Genomic DNA, 26830 nt, shown 5'->3' on the forward strand with positions numbered 1-26830 from the left:
CATAGCCACTATTATTTTTCATGTTCTCTGCCCGTTAACTCTTCGACCACTGCTACCTCCTGTTGTTTTTCCAGACCTTCACCACCTCCCAAGGCTGCACAATTTTTCATTCCTTGTATTTGTGTGTGTACTTGTGTGTCTGTTTCAATATCTGTTTCTGTGGCACTATGACAGCATTAATATGATAGAGGTGGCCAAGTAGAAACTATACAAGGAGCATCATTGTAATTCAGACACTTAATTCCTGTTTAGCTCTAGATACAACCCTTGATGACTCACAGGTCATCGTCCTCATTCCCCTTCAACGGTCATTCTTGTTTTTGGGTCTGTGAATAGACCGACAGTTTCTGCTCTCATGTACTTAAGGCACTTTATGAGGTTAAAAATAAAAGACTTGAAAAATATTTATAATGTCCTTTGTAGACAGTGGTGTGTAAAGAACTTTGGAGAAGGGAATCCTTCTCCTCTGTAGCATTCAAGATCCAAGACCACTGCTGATGTTCAAAAAGTTCAAACGGATAACAAAGCTATGCCAAAGGTGTCATGAGCTGGTATTGTGCAATGGGCCCCTCGGTCATCACTGATATTACTTTCCCACCCCAGTGTGCTCTCTTGTGATTGTTGTCACTTTCTCAATCCCCCATTAGGGACTGGGAATATTGCAAAATAAACATCTGGAAGAGTTGATAGTAAACAGAGGAGAGAAATGCCTTTCGAAACTGGCCACAGGTCAGGAAACCCTAATCTTATCAGGGGTCCTGGAAACTATAATTCCATAGACAATTTACATGGCTGTTATGTCACTGTGAAACATATGTTTTATTTCCATGCACTGTATGCATACTGTTTTGGAAAGCCACTATAGACAATTTTTAAAGGCCCAATAATTTTAGGACAGATTACAGATTTTTTTTTACCTTAAACATAGAGATGAAGGAAAGTCATAACTGCTTTCTTTAGAGCCTAAACAGTAGGGATAATATGTTTCTATTTCTATTTGCATTCATATTCATTTTTATATTTATTTGTATGTTTAACTTTTATTTGTTTTTATATCTATGTTTATGTTATTTTGTTTATAAAATTTTTATCATAACAGAATCATGTAGAACTCAGTCTTTCTTAACGTGTCATCTATGCATAAGAATCTCTGAGGAGGTTGTTATGGATTAAATTGTCCCCCCACCAAAAAATGTGTGTCAACTTGGCTAGGCCACGATTCCCAGTATTGAGTGGTTGTCCATCATTTTTGATCTGATGTGATTATGCTGTGTGTTGTAACTCCTAAACTCTATAATGTTAATGAGGCAGGATTAGAGGCAGTTATGTTAATGAGGCAGGACTCAATCTACAAGATTGGGTTGCATCTTGAGTCAATCTCTTTTAAGATATAAAAGAGAGAATCAAGCAGAGAGGAGAGGAACCTCCTACCACTAAGAATGAAGAACCAGGAGGGGAGTGCATCCTTTGGACCTGGGGTCCCTGTGCTGGAAACTCCTAGACCATGGGAAGATTGACGGCAAGGACTTTTCCCCAGAGCCGACAGACAGAGAAAGCCTTCCCCTGGAGCTGGCATCCTGAATTTGGACTTCTGGCCTCCTATACTGTAAGAGAATAGACTGTGTGTTAAAACCATCCTCTTGTGGTATTTCTGTTATAGCAGCCCTAGATAACTAAGACAGAGGTCTGCTTAAAAATGCATATCCTTGGGCTCCACCTTGATCTACACAATCTCTAAAGTCATACCCAGAAATCCGCATTCTACCTTGTTCCCCAGAGATTCTCAGGCACTCCAAATCCGAGCATCACTGGGCCAGAGAAAGGCCTAGTTCTGCTGGTTGTAGTGCCAGACCAGCCTTTGAGACACTGCGATTTATCTCTGTTTACCAACTTTTTTTTTTTTTTAACCTGTGAAAGAGCAGAGCTTGATGTTTAATACGAAGAGATCATGGTTTTTCTATTGGGAGTTTTTAACCCGCAGTCAGTGGTTCAAACAAGGAGCTGAAGCTTTCGTTAGATTCTCAGAGGAATTTGTTGCCCAAGAAAGGTATGATCTAAGGCCAACTTGAAGCTGTACTCTCTCTTTTGGGTGAGTACTAAAGGAAAGGAATTAGGCCTTCAGCTTGGCCCAGAAATCGCTTGAGCCTCACTTTCCTTCCTATTTCTATTAATGCCAGAGGGATTCTCAAGTTCGTGGAGAAAGAGGAGTTTAGCACCTTTAACTCCCAAACCTAAAGACCTCTTAAAACCAAACCCAGTGCCATCAAGTCAATTCTGACTCATAGCGACCCTATAGGACAGAGTAGAACTGCCCCATAGAGTTTCCAAGGAGTGACCTCTTAAAAAAAAAAATAGGCATCGTAATATCTACTTTCCCTCTCATGGGATTGGAGAGGACAAATCTAAATTATTTATAAATCATATACTATTGAGCTTCTAAAAAGATGGAAACATGTACTAGTTCACGCAAAAAAGTCAGTGTAATTTTTTTTTTTAAGAGCCTAATTTCAGTATGAGGCAGGATTAACTGCACCTTTCTGTGAGGTTCTGGTGTAAACAGAGAAACCACAGTCATGTACAGGCCTGAGAGGGACAGTAGAATGTGGAAGTGGGTTTGGAAACCAAAATATTATGTCAGCAGTTTTCTCTTTCATTCATTCTCTCTTATCAAAACCAACTTTTTAACACAGGGGCCCTTTTAATAAAAACATAGATAATTTCATTTGGAAGGCCCAAGAACTTCAGATTTGGGGTTAAAAAAAAAGGGGGGGTTTCCTCATCCCCACCAGGCATAAGTGTTGGAGGGCTAATTCTCCTTGCAGAAACTCTCCTAGTAAATCGGTGCTGGTGGACTTCTCTGCTCAGTGAAAGGAAAGGTCAGTTATTAAATACACACATACTCTACAGCTGGAATCCCTGTGGGGAAAAAAAAAGAGGAACCCACAAATATAATTCCTGAATTAAGCCTTCCTTTTTATTCCTAATACCATCAAAACCTCTTCAGACTCCTTCTGACTTTTGTAGTTTTCTTTAGTTACTTGAAAATGTTTAACAATGAAAGCAGCCAGTATAGTAAAATTTCAGGGCGTTCATCCAAACAAGTAACTAATCTTTTTCAGAAGGCAATTGAAAAGTATTTGGGAGGAATATTCGGCAAGAAGACACCCAGTGCTTTGAATTTATAGTGCACAAAGGGATGACATTTTTCAACCACCATGAAAGTCCCTTTTCTTAGGGTGACTCAGCAAACATGCAAAAAGCACCCCAACCAATAGGAGAATGTCCAGTCCCTCTCATCTCAAGTTTCAGTTCCCCTGGGTGCTTCATGGTGGGACTGGTAGAAATAGTCTCTTGTAAGCTGTTGTGACATCAACCTCAGGGTGCTCATTCTGGTGTCCCCACCACATGGCCCCAGGACAAGTAAGAAGGATCTAAGGCCCTTCAAGGTATCTGAGTGGCACAAATGGTTAAGCGCTCTACTATTGGTGTCATGGATTGAACTGTGTCCCTCAAAAAATGTGTGCGTCAATTTGGCTGGGCCGTGATTCCCAGTATCCAGTGATTGCCCACCATTTTGTTGTCTGATGTGATTTACCTAGGTGTTATAAATCCTGCGTCTATGATGTTAATGAGGGAGGATGGGTGGCAATTGTGTTAGTGAGGCAGGACTCAATCTAAAAGATTGACTGTGTCTTGAGGCAATCTCTTGAGATATAAAAGAGAGAAGTGAGTAGAGAGGCAGGAGGACCTCATACCGCCAAGAAAGCAGTGCTGGGAGCAGAGTGCATCCTTCGGACCCAGGGTCCCTGCTCAGAGAACCTCCTAGTCCAGGGGAAGATTGATAAGAAGGCCAACAGAGAGAGAAAGTCTTCCCCTGGAGCTGACGCCCCGAATTTGGACTTTAAGCCTACTTCACAGTGAGGAAATAAACTCTTTGTTAAAGCCACCCACTTGTGGTATTTCTATTATAGCAGCAATAGATGGTTAAGACAACTGACTAAAAAGTTGTTAGCTCAAACCCACCTAGAGGTGCCTCAGAAGACAGGCCTGGCGATCTGCTCCCAAAAGACTACAGCATTGAAAACCTTATGAAACAGTTGTGCTCTGCACACATAGGGTCACCGTGAGTCAGAATCGACTGTACAGCAACTAACAACAGCAACAACAACCATAAGGCCCTTCAAGGGGAAAAGGCATAGTGCAAAGACCAATTAGTAGATTTCCTGGGAATTTCTTACTATTGCAAGTTTTCTAGATGCTTCAGATCTTTGGGAAATAACAGGAAAAGTGTGAATAGGAATGTAACAAGAAAAAGAACTTTATTGAGGGAAACAATCCAGGGAAGGCTCAGCAGCCTGTGCCAGTACTAGTCTGGGTTCAGTAAAGTTTCTTGAGGACCTACTATGCGTGGGCTAGGTGCTTGCCAGGTGCTGGGGGTGCAAAGACGAATAAGCATAGTCTCTGCCCTGAAGAAGCTAGTACAAAGAGAGTAGTTTTTCTCTTGGGGGAAGACAAGCATGGAAATATTTTCTTTACAGTTGCCCTTACTGTCGAGTCAACTCTGACTCATGACTCCATACGCATCAGAGTAGAAACGTACTTCATAGTGTTTTCAGTGGCTGAGTTTTCTTCTGAGGCACCTCTGGGTGGACTTAAACCTCCAGTCTTTTGGTTAGAAGTCAAGAGTGTTAACCATTTGCATCACCCAGGGACTCCTGGGTTCTTTCCATCACCAGCTTATAGCTGGGGTGGAATCTGGCCCAGAATGCAAAGGAGCACTGAAAAACAGATACCCTTCACCTAGCCTGGTAGAGCCAGGAAGGAGTTCACGGGAAAGGTAATACCTGAGCTGAGGAGTATATTCATTCATTCACTCATTCATTTATTGAACAAATATTCATGGAGTGTGGACTGCTTTCAGACATTGTGATAGGTTCAAGTGATACAGTGATATATCCGTTTTAAAGATGGAGTAGAAGTTAATTAGAAAAATGAAGCTGTGAGTAGGCAGAATAGATGATAATATTTTATGGATGATCAAAGGACTCTCATAACTTCCCATTACCTACCCCTTAAGGCTTCCTTAAAGTATTTGAGACAGGGAGTGTCTGGGCTGCACAAATAGTTAACAGCTTGGCTGCTAACTGAAAGGTTAGAGGTTCGAATTTACCCAAGGCACTTCAGAAGAAAGTCCTAGCAATCTACTTCTGAAAACTCGGCATTGAAGACCCTATGACAGTCTACTCTGACACACATGGGGTTGCCATGAGTTGAAATCGACTCGATGGCAACTGGTTTTAAGGCTTCATGATGGCTCCATAATTAGAGATTCAATCCTTTGTCTTAAATACATTTAACATTGTCAGCTCAGTATATTCCAAATACGTTTTGACACAGGCAAGGTCAGCAAATTGGCTTAGGGTACTTGATGCCAGATCTGGCGTGTGGGAGGGAGTTGCAGAAGGGCACACAAAGGGAGTAACCAAGGACAGACCACTCACTCGCTTCCTCCCCAGGAGTGTTGGAGCTGGCTTTTGCTGGCCCAGCCATCTAAACCAGCACGCTCCCGCTCGCACACACGTTTAGGAGATCCTGTCTCCAAAACACCTGCTGCACAGGTTCACCTGGACAGCTCCTCAGCCTCTGTCCACTGTGAAAACACGGGACACCCAAGTTGAAGGGAATGCTGAATGACACCACGTGGGTGTGCAGTGGTCTGTGACCGGAAGGTTCGCTGGAAGCAATTTGCAAAGGAGCCCTTAGAAAACCACCTGGATGGTTATTGTAAATTAAAAAAGGAAGAGATGCCACTTTTTTCTGAATAATTTATAATACTAGGTTTACGGCTGGGTACATGTGATAGTCATTACAGCTTATTTAACTCTGAAATTATCTGGCCCCTCAAACTCCACTGGGACCGTAGGAATCATGGGTTAAATTTTAAAAACAATGTCTGAAGGAAGATGATATGCTTTTCCTTGAGGAGAATAATTTCAAACCTAAAAAAAAAAAAAAAAAAAGTCAGCTTTCTCTAAGAAGGCTGCTAGTTACTGTTTGGTGTATTTACTATATATTCCACAATGCCTTTGAGCTCAGAAATTCACCCAGGCACACAAAGTTTACTTTAGTCTGCTTCTGTGCCTTTCAGTTCCTGCAATCGAAATTGTGCCTTTTCTATTGGGTTGTTTTGGAGATAGTCCAAAAGCATTATGAAGCCTGAGCTCAAATCTCTGAGGTTTCCACTTCTCTGGAGCCGAACATTTCATCAAGAGCTGGGAGTATGTGAGTGAGTTACACCGAACAGCTGCTCTGAACCCGCCACCCTCTCCCCAAGGATGAAACGTTCTGCAGGGAAGGCCGTTGTAAGCATTCCTGAGGAAGCCAGCTAATCTGGAGGCCTACCCTGTTGGCCGGGGGCTACTTCTAAGAAGACTCCCGCTGGAATTACAGCATTTTACAGCTCCTATCTCCAAAGTCCCTCTTCCTCAGAGAAGCAGATAGAGCATGGGGTGGGCTGGGGGAGAGGCGAGGAGAGGGCCAAATGGGTGAAAAGGAAAGCTCTTGAGTCTGAGGGGAATTTCCTTTTGGGAAGAGGATATTCTTTCTCCATCATCTGTTGCTCACTCGCGGGAAGGAAACCAGGAAAGCAGGGTTTCTTTTCAAATAAGGAGAAACACAGCATCCAGAGAAAATGCCTGACTTGGAAATGGCGGGGGGGGGTACTTATGTGGGGACCAGCAAGTGCAAATGTAAATATTCAGGCCCCTTTGAACTCTGAAATTGATTTAAACTCAGACCAGCACTCCAAAGACGTTTCAGTGCGGTGTCAGTGTGTTCTGGCATATTTTTGGCTCCGCAGCTTTGTCAGGTGCTGTCGCACATTCCTGGTCCGTTGGAGTTTGGCTGCTTTCTAGAAGCACTGAAGCCTTTGGCCGTGTCACTCGGTGATCAGAGGCACACTTGCCACCTTTGAACCTCCTGGCCCCTTCCTCCCCTGGCAGGAGCAACAGTGCTGGTGTTTCTCATTACAGGTCTGGGCCTGGCTTTGGCCAAAGCTCTCATCTCCTACTTTACTTTCCATGGAAAGTACAGGAAAAGGTACCCTTACATAATCTCTACCTACAGCCCGTTGTTGTTGACTATTGTTGAGTCGGCCCCCGACTCATGACAACCCCATGCACAATGTAAGGAAACGCTGATCCTCTGCCATGTTTATGATTGGTTGGGGACTAGAACATTTTGGGTTTATAGGGTTTTCAATGACTCATTTTCAGAAGTAGATCAGCAGGCATTTCTTCCTAGCTCGTCTTAGTCTGTTCAGCATTGTACTCAATGGCCGTTGAGTGGATTCCAACTCATAGAGACCCTACAGGACAGAATAGAACTGCCCCGTAGGATTTCCAAGGAGTGGATGGTGGATTCTAACTGCTGACCTTTTGGTTAGCAGCCGAGCTCTTAACCACAAGGACTCCATTCAGTATCATAGTGACATGCAAACCTCCACTGACAGACAGGTAATGACTACACATGAGATACGTGGCCAGGATTCAAACCCAGGTCTCCCTCACAGAAGATAACTCTACCATTGAGCTACCAGTGGTACAATTGGTACAATACAGGGTCTCTTTTACCTACTTCCCTGGAAAAAAACAGGGCCCATTCTCTAGCAGCTTAACCCAACCCCTGTCCGTGGTATAAGAAAAATCCTAGAAAGAGCATTTTCCCACTAAAGTTACAGGATGATGTAAATTTGGAAAGCTCCACCACATATCCATTTTGATATGCATGAAGTAATAATATAAAGAAAACATTTAAGTATTAAAACTAAACAGGCTTGGCGGGGGCAGGGGAAAGGAGAAGGAAATGTGAAAGTCCTCAGTTTTATACTAAGCAACAGGGTAAATGTCTTATTTAAAAAGGAGAAAGTATAAAGGCTGATAAGAACTATTGAAAATTTTATTTATTCCCTGCAGTGGTAGAAAAATCAATGGCTGCTTGGCGAGTCAGACGTAAATGAGTTATACAGGCCACTGACATGGTGGACCAAACTTTATGACAACCACATTTGCCGCTGTCAGGCCAAGGGCTTCGGTGGCGCCAGCTGTAATTACGGCTGATCACCTCTAATTCAGAGCTGCCTGCCTTGATAAAGGTGTCACTCGGAGCAACTGTGGCATCAGCATCAATTGAGGATGTCAAGTTAGAGGGCAGCCTGCGCCAGAAAGCTCTTCCCCACCCCACCTCCCTGGGGTCATGGAGACTGTTGGACAGACCTTGCTTTTTAACTCTTTGCTCTGAGTTCATCGGTGATATTCCCTGAAGCTGTGATTTAAATTCCAACGGACCCAGAGTAAGAGCCCTAGCCACCACCCTCCACCCTATTCCCTAGCAGATATTTTTAATAAACTAAGAGATTCCTCTGAAAATAGAGTTGACAAATCAGGGCCTTCTCTGCTTTGCCACGAGCAAAGAGATGAACGTCCGTATCTACCACCTGGTTTACTGGTCAGAAAAGCAATTGACTTGCTGTCATCTGTTAGGAAGGAGCAATGATTGGAGCAAAACCTGTGATCATTTTTGTAAAAAAATAAACGGCAGCACCATGCCTTTCTTCTGCTTTTGTGGTATTAAAAAAAAGTAGCAAACTTCCCAATTTTAAAATTATGTTGTCTTTATTTTTTTCCGTTGTTGAAGGAGGCTTAAAGGGTGAGGGAAATAGCAAACTGAGAGAAAATAGGCTTAAAAGGCTGGGCTCACGAAGCGGCTAGATGTGTGGACTGTTCTAGGTAAAGTCCTGAGTGGGAGAGGTGTGAAGTGAGGGGTGAAATTCAGCAATTTAAAAGCGCTTCACTGTCATTTGTGAAGGATAATGTTCGACTCCCCCTGTCTCCCCCCCACCCCCGCCAGCTGTTTTTCCTCACTCTGTAATTAAAAAAGAGACACACATACTGTTTGTTCTCCCTGTCATCCTCTTTAAACCCAGACAGCCCCACCCGCACCAGCCGGCACCCCCCTCCAGCAGGTTGAGGAAGGGGTGGCTCGTCTTTCACTTTGAGGGTGAGCAGTACTTTTGTTCCCTCCTCTTTGGAGGGTTCACCTGAGAGCGGGGTGCTCATCTATCAAGGCAAGCTTTGTGTTTCGCAACTAAGGCCTTTTTCCCTGCAGCACGTAAAAAAGCGACCAATATATGGGCACATGGAGAAGTGACTTGTGATGTCCTAGTCCTTGATGGCTCCAGACACCCGCACGCGTTTGGACCAGAAGCGGTTTTGCCCTTGCTGACAGGGAGGTCAGATGCGAGAAATCTCTGGAGGGGCGGTGGCTGGTACTCAGCAACAGAAAATCCCGTCTAGCTCCAGGAAAAAGGGCCCTGGGTCATGGAAACCATGTCACCTGGTCCTGAACGAGAGCCTGAATGAGAGCCTGGAAACTAGTGATGGTTATTCACACCTCGTCCTTCCAACAAACTCTCTCCCACCCCTGCTTCTTCATCTCGACATATCTCTATTGTTATTTCCCTTTCTCCAAACACATGGGCACTGTGTACATGTTTTTTAATCAGCATTTTTTTTTTTTTTAATCAGGACCAATCGACCCCTGAGTGCAGAACTCCTGGTCCTGCTCTAAGCTCCAAGGCAGCTGTTGGGCCGTCCCGAGGCGGCACTGTTTCCCCCTCTGTTTACCCGTTTCCAAGAGCAATTGCACCACCGAGGCTCCCTGAGTCTGGAACTCAGCCTGGGGCTGTTTTGGTTACATTGAAATTTTTGCTTCAGTTCTGCCAGATTTAAATGGTGACTTCACCAGCACTGAGCTAAAAAGGAGAAGGGGGAGGAGAGCGAGCCCAGGAGAAAGAGAGCAAGCGAGCTGGAGGGAGAGAGCCAGAACAAGGCGCAAGAGAAGGGCCAGCGCATTACATCATCGTTTGGCCTGGAATCAAATGGGAAGGATATGACTCACTCAGGCTAGTTAAGCTTTGGCTTAAGTTCTACACACACTCATTCCAGAGCTCTCATGTTCTGCACCTCAGCAGGGAATTCAGCCTCAGTGATGTCCATGAGGTTTGTTTTTAATTTTCTTTTCTTTTTTCCGATTTTATAGATTTTTTTGCCCCTACCACCTTTTTTCCCTTGAGTCTTCGTCCTCCCCTTCCTCTTCTTTTTCTCCTCCTCTCCCCTTTCTGCCCGTCTTTGTTTCTCCTCTTCTGCCTTTTCCTCTTTCCCCAGTCCCTCCGCGCTCCTCTTCTTGCCCCGGAGAGGCATTTCTTTTCACTTTGATAAGAGTTTTTGTTCTAGTACAGCGACCTGAATGAGTGGAACAGAGGCTGGGCTGGGCAAAAGAGCAAAGCAAGCCAAAGCAACCGCAGCAAAAAGGGCCACAAATAAAAACCGAAGCAAGAAAGAGCAAACTCGAGCGAAGTTTCTGTGCTGCGGTGTCGCTCCTAATCGGAGGAGACAGGGAGAGAGTTAAAATGCAGGAACCAATCGCTTGAATGGTGATGTAATGCAAGAACCGCAGGGTAGTTAAGTAATGTGAGAGCAAGGGGGTCAGGGTTGCAAAGCACTTACCTGCTCTCAAGGGGTTTTCAGTTTATTATCAATTGCAGTGACTGTAACTGGCTTCAGACTGCAATCTCTAATTATTCACAGACGCCCCTTTTTTATCTTTTATTATTAAAAGTAAAATTATATTATGGCATTTAAAAAAACATGATATTATCACAGCTGTGTATTATTTTCTACTAGTATTCTCTCTCTCTCTTTTTTAAATGGCTCAAAACAGTTGTCTTTTCATAAAAGATGAAGTGATGGCATTTTTAGTGTAACTGGTAAATTCTAAATGCCTGGAAAACTCTTGGGTGTGTTGTGCTGAGTATGAAGAGTTAATGATTGTGGTATTCCATTTATTATTCAGTATATACAGAAGGTTTTTAAAGTAAATAATATATGATGATCACCAAAAGTCGAGACAGGCTTTTACCTATTGTTTCAGGGATTGTGAACAGCGATTATGCCTTTGCTTGAGAATTTTAACTTCAGGTTGTTTCCTGTGACAATTAGCTTAATCGGGGGGCTATCTTTAAGACTTTCTGTTCTTGAATTAGTTTTAAGATAATATGTTGGGATTGTGGGAGGGTTGCTTCATTTGCCGTAGGAACAGCTAGCTCATATTTGAGAGTAAGGTGTTAACACTAAATAAATGGAGAGGGGGCAAGTTATCATGTGTTGAATACTCTAAGAATCTAGAGACATGTTTTGAAAATTATGACCACATTTCTGTGTGTTTCATAAAATATATTTGGTACTGTGATGCACTGCTTGAGCTGAGTGCTTTCTGAAATAGTCCAGCATTAGATGGTTATGAACTGAAGTCCTCAGGAGCTAGAGAGAAAGTCCAACACTTCTGTTGACTCTTCGGTCTTCCAAACTTCTCTTTGGCTTATTGTGTCTTGTTCATCATAAACCTGGATGCACATTGTGGTCTGGGTCATAAACCTGAAAAGTGTTTATGTTTATTTATTTAATGCATGTTTCGGATCTAATTAATCCTGGCTTTTATGAATCTTCCCTTCCTCTCCCTCCTTTCTTGGGCAGAGCTGAGAACGAGAGAGGTAATTCTTGGAAGAAGCGGCATGATGTGTTGGGAGTCCACAGGCCTAACTTCTAATCCTGACATGTGACCTTGAGCAAGTCACTTAAAACTCTCTGGGTTTCATTTGAAAATGAGGGAGAGGATGAGGTGGTCTCTGATTACCAACCCCCATTTGCAGAGCCAATCTTAGATGATCTCCAAAGTCTCTTCCAGCTTGAGAGTTCTGTATGTGTGTTCACGGTCTATAAAATTTTTGCTGAATGGAATTTGGCATAGCTTTTCAGAGAAAAGTACCTTTCGAATTCAAAATGAATTAATGCCTTAGAAGAAATGAATGGGGGGAGGGTGAAGAGGCATGTATCTTCCTCCACGTTGAAAGTTGTTTCTTTGCTTTGTTCTGTCTTTTTGGCATGAAGATTCCTTCTGTGGTAGAATTCCTAGTTTTCAGATGCTACCTGTGAGAATTTCTCATTGAGAAATAATTACCTCAGCGAGTCTGTGAAGACGAGTGATGGACTAGCCAAAAGAGAACTTACCTGCCCAGTACACTTTTCCGAAAGGTCCCCCATGTCCTTCTGATGAGTTTTTGCTGTATGCTGTCGAGTCAATTCTGAATTATAGTGACTCTGTAGTTTTCTATAGCCTAGAAAACCCTGCCCCATAGGGTTTCCTAGGCTATAGAATGATGATAAAAACACAGTCTCTCATATGGTGCACAACGGGATTTGTAATTAATTTAATCCCCCCAAAAGACTGCATGACTGCTTGATATGTTTCTATAATTTTAACAGAAACTCAAATTTTACATGACACTTAAAGCTACATTTTTAAAACCTTCCAAGACTGTGAAAGGCCAAACTGTATGTGCTTGTTAGAAAGTTAATTTTCCCAAACAATACCTCTATTTTTCAGCCAAATTCCAAGGTAGCAGCCTTATTGTAAAGAGGTTTGTATTTACGCACCCATCTAATTTTACATAGAGAAGGCCCATAACTATGCGTGGCTATGGGGAAAAATTACCCAGAGCTGAAGCGAAACCAGTGGTGAGAGTTATTAGTCATTATGCATAGTTTGTTGAGTGCCAAGTATGTGCTTGGGACTCTTCAGGAATAAAGAAGGCATGATTTCTTTTTTTAGAGCATTACAATTTATATTGTCTTGGCTCAGAGTTGTTCACCCATAATCAGAAATGCCTGCTTGTGACTGACAGCGAGGCGAGGCAAGGAGTGCTGGCCTGGCCACTCCTCTCTGCACCAGTTGCAATACTGGGTTGCACTCGTGTTATCTAACTTCATCCCCATGTTAACCCAGAGGGGTAAGAATCGTTAACTTCACTGTTTGGGTGATGGTTTTGTTTTGGAGCTTGTGTTTTGATTGTTGTTGTTTTTTAACTGAAATTTTTTGTTGAGATAATTGTGGATTCTTATGTATTTGTAAGAAATAGTAGAGAGAGATCCCGTGTACCCTTTGCTCAGTTTCCCCCAGTGGTAACACTTGCAATTACCAGTTACCATGGAGTTGACTCTGACTTATGACCACCCCATGCATGTCAGAGTGCTCCATAATGTTCCCAATGGCTGATTTTTTGGAAGTAGAATGCCAGACCTTTCTTCCCAGGTACCTGTGAGTGGACTCAAACTTCTAACGTTTCAGTTAGCAGCCGAGCTCTTTAACCATTTTTACATCCCTGGACTCCTAACATTTGCAGTACTCTAGTACAGTATCAAGGAGCCCTTGTGGCTCAATGGTTAAGCACTCAGCCGATAACAAAAAGGTCAGTGGTTCAAAACCACCAACAGCTCCATGGGAGAAAAGACCTGGCGATCTGCTCCGGTAAGGATTACATCCTAGGAAACCCTATGGGGCAGTTCTACTCTGTCCTGTAGGGTTGCTATGAGTTGGAATCACTTGACAGCACGCAACAACAACAGTAGAATATCATGACCAAAATATTGACGTTGATAAAATCCACAGAGCTTATTCAGATTTCCCTAGTTTTCTTGTATTCGTGTGTGCGTGTGTGTGTTGTTTTATAGATGTGAAAACTAAGGCCCAGATTTGCCAGAGTTCTCACAAGCTGTAGCCTCTTGAGTCCAATCCACACTAAGTCTTCCTCGCCATCACTGGCAAACTTTCCACCACCGTCATGACTTGGTAAAGGAAGGGGCCTAATGGCTGTGCCCATCAATGAAAGTCATCACATACCCAGCTGAAGAATCCTGGTGACCATGTTCGTGTTTTACATCCTCTTGGAGCATGGCTGGAGTGGCAACTTTGCCCTCCAAAGGTCCCCAGGGCCATGCTTCACACCTTACCATGCGAAAGGAAACACAGGGCTTCGATAGCACAGCTGAATAGGCACGGATCTCTTTTCCCTGTGTGCCAGGCACAGAGCAGAGGACAGTCAACTGTCCGTCTTCGGCTTAACCCTGAGTCAGTGCTGAACTCAGTATTCTATCTTGTTCTCACCCATATTTTCCTTGGTGGACATATACATGGCATGAAGAAAGGCTATGGCATTAGGGATGCAGACATCTATTGATCAGAGGACCATCGTGAGGTCTCATGAAAAGAATATGGACTTTGGGGTTGAAAAGGTCTAGGTTCAAATCCCTTCTCTACCTACAGGCTGTGTGACTTTGGCATGCCACTTAACCTCTCTTGTCAAAGTTTCTATTTTCTCTGTAAAATGGGGATAGCCATACCTACTTTATGGAGTTGTGAGGGGTAGAGATAACGTTGTAAAACCCCTGGCATGTAATGAGATCACAGGGACTAAATCTTAGCTGCTGCTATTACTGAGGATGGCAGGACAAGATTCTCCTGGCAGAACTACTGCAGGCGACTAACTCTTCATACTCTAACTGGGCATCTTATTCCCAACATTCCTCAGGCTTCTTCTTTCACCAGCATCCCTTCTTTTATGTCATGTTCTTATTCAGAAAACTGAACAGGTCTGAGATCACGTGGGGTGCTAAAGACAGAGAAGTAAAAGTACCGTTCTGATAAAAGTGAGGTGGGAAATAGTACCAATACCTGTTATTGTCGAGTCGATTCCAACTCATAGCGACCCTATAGGACAGAGTAGAACTGCCCCCATATGGTTTCCAAAGAGCACCTGGTGAATTCGAACAGCTGACCTCTTGGTTAGCAGCAGAGCTCTTAACCACTATAACACCAGGGTTTCCACAGTACCAGTAAAACCTGCCAAATTCCCAGTGACCTGAGTGGAAAGAATGATGCAGTACAATATAGTTTAGAAAAAAGACCCCTGCCTTGCATTTGTGCTCAGCTGTGGCTTTGTGAATGAGAAAATGAAGGGAGATGGAGATGAGTGAATTCAGTAGTGAGAACGGGACTCTGTTCCCAGCTTGACTAAAGGAAGATTATATTTGCGGTAACATGCGTAGCGCATATCTTTTGTTGGGCAAGGCCAAGTTTACTTGCTATCAACTTTGCATAATATCTTTTCAGGTGGTAAAAAATGGTGATTCGGGAAAGTAAAGAGTAGAGGATTTCCAAAGTGGCAAATGGAAAAAAGATATGATAGCGATGTTGGTGGAATCATCTGAAGTAGTGATAGGGTCAAGGGCTGCATGCTTGGGCCCCCAACTCTATGTTGGAAATGGGCCCTAAGCAGCTGTATCAAGATTCTTGGTAAAAACAAATTATCTCTGATTTTACTTAGTAAGCACTGGTCAGGAAGTCAACATTAAGAGACAGATAGTAACATTAAGAGGGTAGTCAAGTCGAGAACTGTACTCTGACCTTCCAAACGGACTCCTTTTGCATTGGATTGCCAAAACAGGCATTGGATCACCAGAGCATATGGTTTTAGCACAGAGATGTGGGGAATAGCCAAGAGAGAGAAGAAAAATGGGTGGCACTGATAAATGTGAGCCAGGCCAATAAAAATTCTGTGGTCCAAATTTAAGTTTGTAAGTTTTAAACAGACTTTGCCAGTCTGATTAAAACACAGCTTTTCAAAACTGTGTATTTCATGAGTGTTGGTTACAACGAGAGCAGTTCCTTGACTACTTACACCCTTAAAAACTGAAATGGATTTGACTTAGCACTTCAGAGTCCACTGCATAGTACACATCCACTTTATAACAAGTCCATACGTCTTCTCTTCCTGTACCGACAGTGGCAGGAAAGCTTACTTAATGATTGATGAGGCAGCACTACACCCAAGAAGAATTAATCAATAGTTCACTATCATTATGGAGAGTGCTACAGTAGTTATACAATAGCCAAGACCCATCCAACTATCTGTAAAGTCTTTCTTTCCTTTCACACGGTACCAAAAATCGAATTCTACCTTATAATTTTTTCTCTTCCATTGAATGACTGAAATAGAACTGGATGTGTCCAAAAAAGCAAATATCTAATAATACATAGACTCAATCATTCATCTTAATGGAAGCTGGAAAATAGGGCCAAGAGTCTGTGTTGGATAAGCTAGAATGCCTAGTAAGAGCTATTGTGTTTTACAGCAGCTCCTACTTTAGAGCCTATGAACTTTTTTTTTTTTTTTAATAAAAAATCTTTAAAGAATTGAAGTCGTGTTGGGCTGGACACACGTGCTGACATGGCAGAGAAGCCAGCTGGTTCTCTGGAGCCTTGTACGCCTGTCTGCCCACTTGTCTCTGTCCTCTGCCCTCAATGAGGCCCATCCTACCATTAAAGGAAGGCCTGCAAAACAAGCTCATTTGCAAAACTGGAGCCTATTTATTCAAAATCAGTATGACCTGATACAGTTGTGCCCTGTGACTGCTGAAGAGCTCAGGTTTTGGAGTTTGACAGATCTGGATCCAGACTCTGGCTGTGCCACTTGCTGGGTGTGTAATAGGAGCCCTAGTGGTATAGTGGTTTAGCACTGGGTTGCTAAGCAAAAATTTGGTGGTTCAAACCCACCAGCCTCTCTGAGGAAGAAAGATGTGGCCATCTGCTTCCGTAAAGACTTCAGCCTTGGAAACCCTGTAGATTAGTTCTACTCTGCCCTACTCTGCCATATAGCATCACTATGAGCCGGAATCGACTCGATGGCAATGGCTTTTTTTGTTTGTTTGTTTAGTTATATAACTTTTGGCAACCTATTGAAATGTTCTGAGCTGCGGTTATTTCATGGAAGCAATGGAATTCATGGTGTCTTTAATGCACATAGCATAGTAAGGGCTCAGCAAATGTTAATATTTAATTATGGAACCAGTTGACTTTTTTGGAGATCTGGGTAACAGTATATTACGGGTATCAGTAAGATAGTGAAAAATATTGTTGTTTAACAGTTCCTTCCCAGAAAGATAAACTGAGTCACAGAGTACAGGTAAAGCAGTGAGCAGGTGAAGAGGTGAGGAGAGAATCATAACACAGGCTGTACTGTATGTGACCATCTCCTCCTTGGCCAGAAAAAGAGTTTGAAGGTCTTGCTTTAAAGCAGTTCCTTTAAGCATCAGGAAGAGCCAGGCCTTTTTTTCACCCCCTGGGAAACCCTGGTGGCGTAGTGATTAAATGCTACAGCTGCTAACCAAACAGTTGGCAGTTCGAATCTACCAGGCGCTCCTTGGAAACTGAATGGGGCAGTTCCACTGTGTCCTATAGTGCCGCTATGAGCCAGAATTGACTCGACAACAACGGGTTTTGTTTTATTTTTTTAGTTAAGTAGTAGATTTCTTTTCTAAGTGGCATAAAACAATTTTTCTTTTGCCTTTTCTTGGTCTTCTTATTTATCATAATACTTCAGCAACGCTTTGCAATCAAGGGCTGACCTTGTTTAATTCCTCTGGAATTAATCATAATGACAGCAATTATAATAAATCCAAGCAATATAAGTGCAGATGTAGATTATACTTGCATTGCACTTTTGCCTTTAGTTTTGCTCTCATCAGCATCCATCCCGATATGGATTACACAGTGGCCTCTCTCTGGCCAAATTATTATACATTTAATTTAGAGTCTTGCCCCTGCTCAGTAATTGGCTGCTTTTTAGCCATTTTCTTCCATGGAGGGAGTTGGAGCCTGGGTGGCACAAACGGTTTGTGCTTGACTACTAACCTAAAGGTTGGTGGTTCAAACCCACCTGGCAGCATCAAGGGAGAGGACCTGGTGATCTGCTTTCATAAAGATAATAGCCTAGAAAAGCCCATGGAGTATAGTTCTACTCTGTAACACATGGGGTTGCCATGAGTAGGAATCGATTCAATGGCAATGGGTTTGGTTTTTTGGTTTGGTTTCCATGGAGGGGATGAAGGAAGCTCCAGTGGACAAATTACAAAGAACATCATCTGATTCGGCTTCACTCTCACCATCCAGAACTTTCTTAGCAGTAGAATAATAATCTTATAATCCTAAAAGCATTGATAAGAAGGGAACCTTAGAGATCATTCAGTTCAACCTGCACATCTTACTGGTTCAGAAATTGAGGCCCCCTGAAGATGTGAAGAGAACTGGCCAGTGTCATAAAGCTATATGGTGGCAAGGCCAGGAACAGGCTCTGACAAAGGGAGGCATGCCAGGCCAGTGGGTCTGCCCAGGGCCAGGGACTCCATCTTTTTGCTTAAGCTTATGCTTCTCAGTCCCCTTTTAAGCTCTGGCTCCAGGGGATGGTGGGGTCGGGAGAATGCCAAGAGAGACTTAGGCATGCAGGGCACAGAGGAGCCAGGAGCAGGGCCCAAGGTCAGCCAGGCTTTTAGAAGCTTCGAGTCCTCGGGCATCTGGCTGTGCAAAGACCTCACCCTCTGGTCTGGAGGGAGGGGCAGGGGCAGACAAGGCAGCTTGCTTTCTACCTCCAGCCAAAAACTCCCTGGTGTTTGGTTAGTGTGGGGGGGTGGGTTATTTCACAGTCACAGGCCATAAATGAGATGGGGTAAATGTCTGGGCCACCGCACATCTTTCTGTCTGTCATACTGTGGTGGCTTGCTTGTTGCTATGATGCTGGAAGCTATGCCACCAGTATTTCAAATACCAGCAGGATCACCAGTGGTGGACAGGTCTTAAGGGAGCTTCTAGACTAGACAGACTAGGAAGCAAGACCTGGTGATCTGCTTCCAAAAATTAGCCGATGAAAATTCTATGGATCATAACAGAGTACCTTTTGATACTCAGGCATACCAACAATCATGAAGATGACGCAGCAGCGTTTCATTCTGTTGTGCATGGGGTTGCCATGAGTCAGAGCTGACTCAAAGGCACCTAACGACAACAACAACACACGTTCCAGGAGTCAGCCTTTCTACTTCCCACCCCTCTCTCCTTTTCTCCCTCTCCCTGCACTGGACTGTTTTCTACACTGAGCGTGTGTCTAATGAGGACAGAGCTTGGAAGTCAACCCAGAGCCGGCACCCACCCACCTGCAGGATGTGACCTCTGGGCTCTGAAACTCGCTGCTTCCTCCCTCGTCCTCCCCACCTAGGGAACGCATTTAGACCACAATTCCCAAACAGCCCTGCTCTTGCACTCTAGAGTCTAGAGACTCTGGCACGTTGTGACCACAGAGAACTTGTCACTTCATTACGGTTCTGAAAAAAGAGAGCAAAGGGTAATTCATAGTTGTTTTAATGACTTTGCATCCTTTTCCATCGAAGCAGCTTTCAGCGGTTAGGCACAAGGGGCACCGGCAGAATCTGACATCTGAGAGTGTGATGGCGGCAGCATATTTCATAATGCTTTATCACAGGAGCCTTCACAGCCCGTTAACCCAGTGATTGTCCCCGTGGTAATGATACAGGTGCCGGGCTACTCTGCTTCCTGGGAGTCTTCAATGCACTCTTGTGCCTCCCGACCTTGAGAGGATGTTTCTAACTAATTGATGATTGTTACGTGCTTGGAAAATGCACTTTGGAAATATTCTGGTGCTAATATGTCTGGATCTTACACTGAGTTGCTCCATATGCGTGTTGGAAATCATTCTTGCCATTTGTAAATCATGTTAAGATGAGTGTGGTGCTTTCTTTTCTCAACTAACATTCTGCCTCCTTCTTCCCTCCTCCCCTCCCCCATCCATTCTTTTTCCATTTCTCTCACTGTATATTAAGCCATCTTTGGTGGAATAGGCCAGTGTTTTGTAGGATTTCTGAAGATTTATGAATACTGGAAATTTCATAAGTTCCTTCTAGTTCTAGCATTCAATGATTATTTTATTTCCTTGGTAATATTTTGCTCTAATCAGTGCAACAGGTTCTATTTCTGTTGGTTCTGAGCTGAGTGTCTCAACTGGGAATCTTCAGAATCCATGGGGATTTTTGCCACAGGAACACAGGTCATTTCTGTTTCAGCTTTATAGTGTGTTCATAGGCCTCACGGGATAGGCTTCTTCAGGGAAAGGGTGAGTTTTAGAAGTCTTGTTAGATGTATGAGCGGGCGGACACACGAGGATATTTATTCCTGCAATTTTGTCTGCTATTTTCTTGCCTCCTAAATTCAGCAGGTTCTTGGTTTTTTAGCACAGCTCAAATCATTTGGCTTAGAGCTGGTAAAATACAATTTTCTGGTTCTCAGAAAGAAAGGCTTTTCAGACTTATAAAAAGAGAAGCTCATAAGATTTCTTGAACATCAAATAGCTCTTACAAAACACCATTTTGATGAGTTAAGTGTAAATGAATCAGAAACATAAGGATTAAATTTCCCTTGAAAGACACATGGGTTTAAGAATTAAGGGGGGAAAGTGCTTGGCAAGATGGATTTCAGGCTTTTGCCAAACCTCAAAATGCTTGAAAAATGGTTTGAGACATTTTTACTGAACGCAAAATGCCACGGAGTTCACCCATCCCCAGACATAATAGCGAATCTTTCTGACAACAACTGTATGACAAGAAAAAAGACCTGCGGGGCTTAGCCATTTTCTCTGTTCTCCTCAATTGCCCCCTCCCCCTACCACAAAAAAAAAAACCACAGGGCTAAGAGAACTGTCTGATTGACAAACTAAAGTTTCAAGTTGGGCAATTACCAGAAAATAACCCCACAACTCAAAAATACTTGGATTTCTCCCACATAATATCTGAAGTCAATTATACCATTTTCTAAGTGGAATAACACACTCAAGGGATATGCAATATCTGATATATTTTATTCACTGGTGTCTAGAGCAATGCATGGTTATTCTAGCCATTTGACTGACATTATAATGCCAGCTTCTTTGGAGAAGGAAGGAAAAAAAAAAATTCCACTAAAAGCAAACAGATTGGGGGGAAATAGCCATCGGTTTATTAAAACAGCCGCAGTGTGGAAATGCTATATATTATGGAAGCAGGGCATGTGATGAGGTTTTTAAGTTGCTAGGAATGGTCTTGGAAACATGAATTATGTTATAACTCTTGTATTTAATAAGCTGTATTATGACTTCTCCGCACCTCAAAATTCTTCCTGGCATAAGCATACTAAGGATCCATGGACTAATTATCTTATGAAAGGTGTGCATCACGTGCATTAAATACTCTCCAATTATTTTTTTACTGGTTATTCCTGACCAAAGCAGGCTGACACTTTTACAGCCTCATATTTCATATGCAAAAGCACAGAAGCGGTGGGTCTTGAGATAGCAGCACACAGTTAGCGAGGGAGCCCAGATGAGAACACTGGGGTGGATGACTGGCTGTGTGAAGCCACCTTGTCTTGAGCATGTTTCGTTTTCATATTTAAGCCAGGATGGCCAAGGTTTGCTTGCCTGCTTCCTTCCTTCCTTCCTTCCTTTCTCCCTTCCTTTCTTTCCTTTTGAAAGAAAGGGTGCATTCAGTGACTGCCAATATCGGTTTAGAAACTAGGGGACAACAATGTACTTTATCAAAAGGTTTCAAGTGAACGTGGACCCAAAAAAAAAAAAAAAACTATCTGCTATCTTTCAATCTCTATGTTTCAACTCTGTGCTGGGATTAATGAAAAAAATCTATTGATTATCTTGTTAGGGCAGCATCTCACACAATGCTTTGAAGTAGGACCTTGCTTTCTGGGAACCCATATTAATTTGTTGCAAAAGAAGGGTTTAAAAAGGAGAGTAAGCCTCACACTAAACACAGAAAACTACTTTCAGTATCTCCAACGGAATACTACATAACAATGTTAAAATACCACCTCCCCCCCACCCACACACACACATCTAATGCCTGTCTGTATTTATTGAGCTCAAAATAAAAAATAAAAGCTAGAAATACTGAGAGAAAAATCAACTATACCAACTTCCTGTCTCGGAAAAGGCTTCAGAATAAGAAAAAGTTAGGGCCGGATTCTGGGTCCATCTTTACCTTTTCCAAAGCAGCTTAATGTAGGATAATAGGGCCGAGAAGGGCTCCTTTGATTCTGGAAGAAATGCTGAGTCCTCTAGCCAAAGCTCCCAGGGCCTCCCTGTCACTTACCCCAAGTGTCTGTCTCCCTGTAATTCCATAGCTCTCTAATTCAGAAGGGATCTAAGTCGGCCAGTTCAGACTGTCTAGTGGTTCTCTTAGTTTGTAACTCAGCCATTTACATGAAATACTGGAAACATCTGTCTTAAAAGTTCTAAATTTATGTAGTTCCCCATTTGACACATACAAGAGAATCACCCAGATTGGGGAAGCACATCAGATAGCATATATTTCAAGATAAGGATTTTTATTATCCAAAGAGATTGTTTCCATTTCACGTTAAGCTAGGCATGGCAGTAATTGTTTAATATCTCAGCCTGTGTTGACAACCTGCCTCGCAGAGATGGTTTACTCTGCTTGCAGACCCTTTCATCAGTAACCCCAAACCACTCTTTACACCCTGCACACACATTCACACAACCAGGGGCTAACTTCTCATCCATCCCTCCAGGGACAATTCCCATGACTCCTCTTCTGGGACGCCTCTTCTGAAACTCCCAGGGTATTAGATATCACTTTGAAGGGCTCCTGCTACAGCCGGTGCTGACTTCCAGGTCCTTGTCTGTTTCTGCGAATCTAATAGATGGTGGGTTTCTTAAGGGCGGAGATGACCTTTTATTCATTCCACACTCCCAGCACAGAGCTGAAACATAGCAGAACCTGAGTAAATGTTTAAAAAAAAAAAAATTATATATATAGTTTTAGTTGTGTTTCTGTTGGAGTGCATTTTTATCGCTGCTACAAAAAGTTGGTAGAACTGACCTTGCTCCTCTGGAGGCCTTTGGGTTCTTTGTCCTTGGAGAAAATATGAGGAGTCAAATGGCAAGGAGTCCTCTTTACTCTGATGGTGAGCGTCTTGCTTGATTCCCACTTTCTCCCCTAACCTGTGTTTATCTTGATGGTCTTATTTAAACCTATTTCATTTTGATAAAAATAGTTGCTCAAAAAGCGAATTTACAACACAAGGGATGATACTTCTGGCCTGAGTTTCACAGATACAGTTAACATGCCACCTTGTGTGTGGATATCTGTCGAGATGCTCATTTCCTGAGTCATCTGACTTCTGAGTTTTCGCTTGAAGAGTACAATTAAGATAAATTCCCAGGGATTAAAAAAAAAAAAAAAAAAAACTTGTGAGTAAAGCAGACAGTCTATATGTTGAGATCCATATAAGGAGATTTGTGGGCACCAGCCCAAACTGAGAGAAGCATTTAGAGCTATTCAAAACCCACTGAAATGTCAACACACTTTGGAAAGAGGTCCATTAGGAATGCAAATGTGCAGCTCCCTGATTATGATAAGCGCTGGAAAGAAAACAGTGAAACCCATTAGATGGTTTTGAGAACTTAATTTTGAAGAGAGAGGAAGACAACTCCAGTTTCTGTTTGGCCTGGGCTTTCTTCCCCTAAACCCGTTGCCGTCGAGTCGATTCTGACTCACAGTGACTCTATAGGACAGAGTAGAACTGCCCCATAGAATTCCCAAGGAGTGGCTGGTGGATTTGAACTGCCGAACTTTTGGTTAGCAGACATACCTCTTAACCACCACACCACCAGGTGTCCTTTCTCTAGCCTTCTGTATTCTACGAGTCCCTAGGTGGTACAAGCGGTTGCTTGGCTGCTAATCTAAAGGTAGGAGGTTCGAGTTCACCTAGAAGCTCCACGGAAGAAAGGCCTAGTGCTCTAATTCTGAAAAATCAGCCATTGAAAACCCTATGGAGAACAGTTCTACTCTGACACACATGGGGTTGCCCATGAGTTGGAATCAACTCCACAGCAACTAGTTGCTGGTTTTCTGCATTCTGAACTAACAGTTCAAATGATTTAAATGGCCTTAAAAATTCCTTCATTTTTGAATAAAGCCAACTAACTCATCTATAAATGGACCAACTTTAAAATTCCATCAATGTCAGAAAAAAATTCACTTTAATAAGGTTCATTCTCTGGAGTATAAGCCGTAACTTGTTTCTGTAAAGGATCTGATATTAGATGCTCACTTCAGGCTTTAGATGTGCATTGGTTCATCCTAGCAGGGTTTTTCTTATAAAAAGATTGATTGTAATTTAAAATCTATAATTCCTACTACGTAGCCTTTTCCAACTCACCTCACACTATGGGCATATATTAATTTAATAAACACTTGTGGCTTTTTTGTGAAAAGTAAATGATCCATCTAATCAGAAGGACACCTTTTATTCTGATTGTCAGAGTTGTCCACCCGTGACGTCAAATGATATTCATAGTAATGGGTAAACTGGGACATAATTTGTATGTAATCACTCTAAATGTCAAAAAAAAAAATGTAATTGATTTTTTTTTTCCATCTTTCTTGATCTGGAAGGAATTGTATCAATTTCCAGGACGTCATAAAACAAAATATTTGAAATATGTTTCAAATAAAAAAAAAGAAATGCTTTACTTAATAAAAATGTGGAATTCATTTATGAAGAAAAACACTGGCTATGGACCAATAGGCCAAAGAGCTTGCCAGAAGTTTGCAGTATACAGTCATTCTTGCATGTCCACTCCCTGCCCCATCACCCCTGAGCCCACTCCATATTAAGAAAATGAATTCTCTCAGTCATACTGGACTTTGAAATAATTAATTTTGTTTTTGAGTAAAAAAAAAAAAAAAAAATAGAGAACCTTTTTTTCAATTTTCTTCCTTATAAGGAAAGCTGTCTAAGGCAATTATGACCGTGCTTCGTTCAGTCCTTATATTAATTAAAGAGGTTTGACTGGCGTTTATATTTGATGCTGGGGAACTTTCCTTACCTGAAAGTTAGGACTTTTGACCCTTCTGGAGATCCAGCAATTGAAACCATTGGCAAATGGAGAAGACTTAACTAATATAAAAACAGTTGAATGCTTCAGCATTAACCTAAAGCAAGAATCATAAGTCCTGGAATGAACATCTCCATTTGGCACATTCACTTTTGTGCTTGTCAGGTTTCGGAAAGGCAGAAAGATATATTACCAATAGCATGCAGGAGAATGTCCCAGTGCTCACATATGTTGGATCAATCCTCTTAAAAAAAAAAAATTAGCTTCTAGAAACCTTTCCAGTGTTTTCCTTACTCCTCTGTTCAAATGGAGCAGACTACTCCAGAAAGTAAGCACAGATTTTTTGAATGACCTCAAGAAATCAAAATTGACGACTCCTGGCAGCCAAAAGATACAGAGTCCCTGCCATCAGGGAGGGCCGGTCTAATGGGAGAGATGGACACTAAACAAATCATACCTATGAATACATTATTAGCAAGCACATAAAGGAAAAGCACCAAACCAAACCCACTGTTGTCAAGTCGATGCCGACTCATAGTGACCCTATAGGACAGGGTAGAACTGCCTCATAGGGTTTCCCAGGCTGTAAACCTTTATGAAAGCAGACTGCTAATCTACATCTTTCTCTTAGGAGCAGCTGGTAGGTTCCAACCGCCAACCTTTTGGCTACCTGCTGAGCACTTTAACCACTGCACCACCAGGGCTCCTAGGAAAAGCACTACCCATTACCATCGAGTCAATTCCGACTCGCAGTGACCCTATAGGACAGGGTAGAACTGCCCCATAGGTTTCCAAGGAGCAGCTGGTGGATCCAAACTGCCGACTTTTTGGTTAGCAGTAGAGCTCTTAACCACTGAGCCACCAGGGTCTCAGGGGGCTCTAAAATACAGACGCTTCACTTGGGGGTCAGAGAGAATTTTAAGAAAGTGAAATTTAAACTGAGACCTAAAGGATGAATAGGAGTCAGTCAACAACAACAAAAGAAGCAAATGGACAGGCATTCCAGGCAAAGGGGATAGAATATATCAAGGCCCTGGGGTCGGAAAGAGCTTGGCACATTCAAGGAAATGAATGAAAGCTAAGGTGTTTGGAACATTATTAAGGCAGGGGAAAAATGGTACGACTGGCATCGAAGACACAGAACATATAAAGGATGGTTTTGTTATATCCTAAATGCTAAGGAAAGCCATTGAAGAATGTGGAGCAGGGAAACATCACGATTAGATCATTGATTCATTCTGGCTGCAGTGCAGAGGTTGGAATGGAGAGGACCAAAACTGGAGACCAGAACTGTTGGAATAAACATAATGAGAGGAGATAGCATTTTGGACTAGGATCTTGGCAGTGGGGGTGGAGCCAGGTGGATGGATTCCAGGTCTATTTTGGAGGTGGAGTGGACAGAACTTGGTGAATGATTACAAGTAGAGGATGAGGGAGAATGGGGTGTTAAAGGTAATGCCTGGATTCCACTAATCCATTCCTACTAAATGTATTTAAGGGCACGTAAGACCCTTTCTAGGGAAGAGCATCTGGAGATGGGACAGCATGGACAGGGTCATCCATAAGTCTCAAAGCAGGCCCTTTGGGAATGTTCTCTAACTCTGTAGCAGGTAGGCCCAGGAAGCATTTACTAATCAGTAGTGGAAATGTTTTTCCTGGTAACTAACTCAGACTTGGAGGATTTTTGTCATTCTCAAAATGCCCAGTTTAGATCCAGTCCCAGTGGGCTTGATGGCACCGCCCTAAAAGGACAGAACTGCTTATTTGGGGACCTGCCCTTCCTCTCCTAAAGGATGTTATTCAGTTTAATAATAAATGACTTGCTCTAGTCCACAAGAGCGAAACCTTTATTTTACACTACTTAAAAGGATCATTGTTCATATGTAAGAAGAAACTACCGCCTCTCCTACCTATTAAGACCTTGGTCCCTGCCCTACTTTGCTAACTGCTACTTGCACTCAGGGACCCTTTGGAGCCTGTCTTTTGCTCAAGGAAAGAGAATGAGAGAGGCCAGTGAGGGATTCCTCATCCATTTGCCCATGACTTTGAAGGAAATCCGCTCATGGCTGAGGTATTGCTTCCCTAAAATAAATCCTCCTGGGTCTCTCCATTTGAAGGAAAGCC

The 26830-nt window shown here is 42.7% G+C and overlaps 1 protein-coding gene across 3 annotated transcripts in view; it reads left to right on the forward strand.

The window, feature by feature from the left end:
* Nucleotides 1-26830, forward strand: part of CREB5 (cAMP responsive element binding protein 5) — a 390225-nt gene that overhangs the window by 229193 nt on the left and 134202 nt on the right. The window contains exon 1 of one of the 3 annotated variants that reach the window (XM_023544323.2): nt 8489-10058. The exons of the other annotated variants lie outside the window; for them this stretch is intronic. Coding sequence (XP_023400091.1) covers nt 10012-10058 — 47 coding nt within the window. The 5' untranslated portion in view covers nt 8489-10011. Of the gene's footprint in view, nt 1-8488; nt 10059-26830 lie in introns of those variants that run through there. 3 annotated transcript variants of the gene reach the window in all.

Source organism: Loxodonta africana, chromosome 8 (assembly GCF_030014295.1).
Source record: "Loxodonta africana isolate mLoxAfr1 chromosome 8, mLoxAfr1.hap2, whole genome shotgun sequence".
Classification (NCBI taxonomy): domain Eukaryota; kingdom Metazoa; phylum Chordata; class Mammalia; order Proboscidea; family Elephantidae; genus Loxodonta; species Loxodonta africana.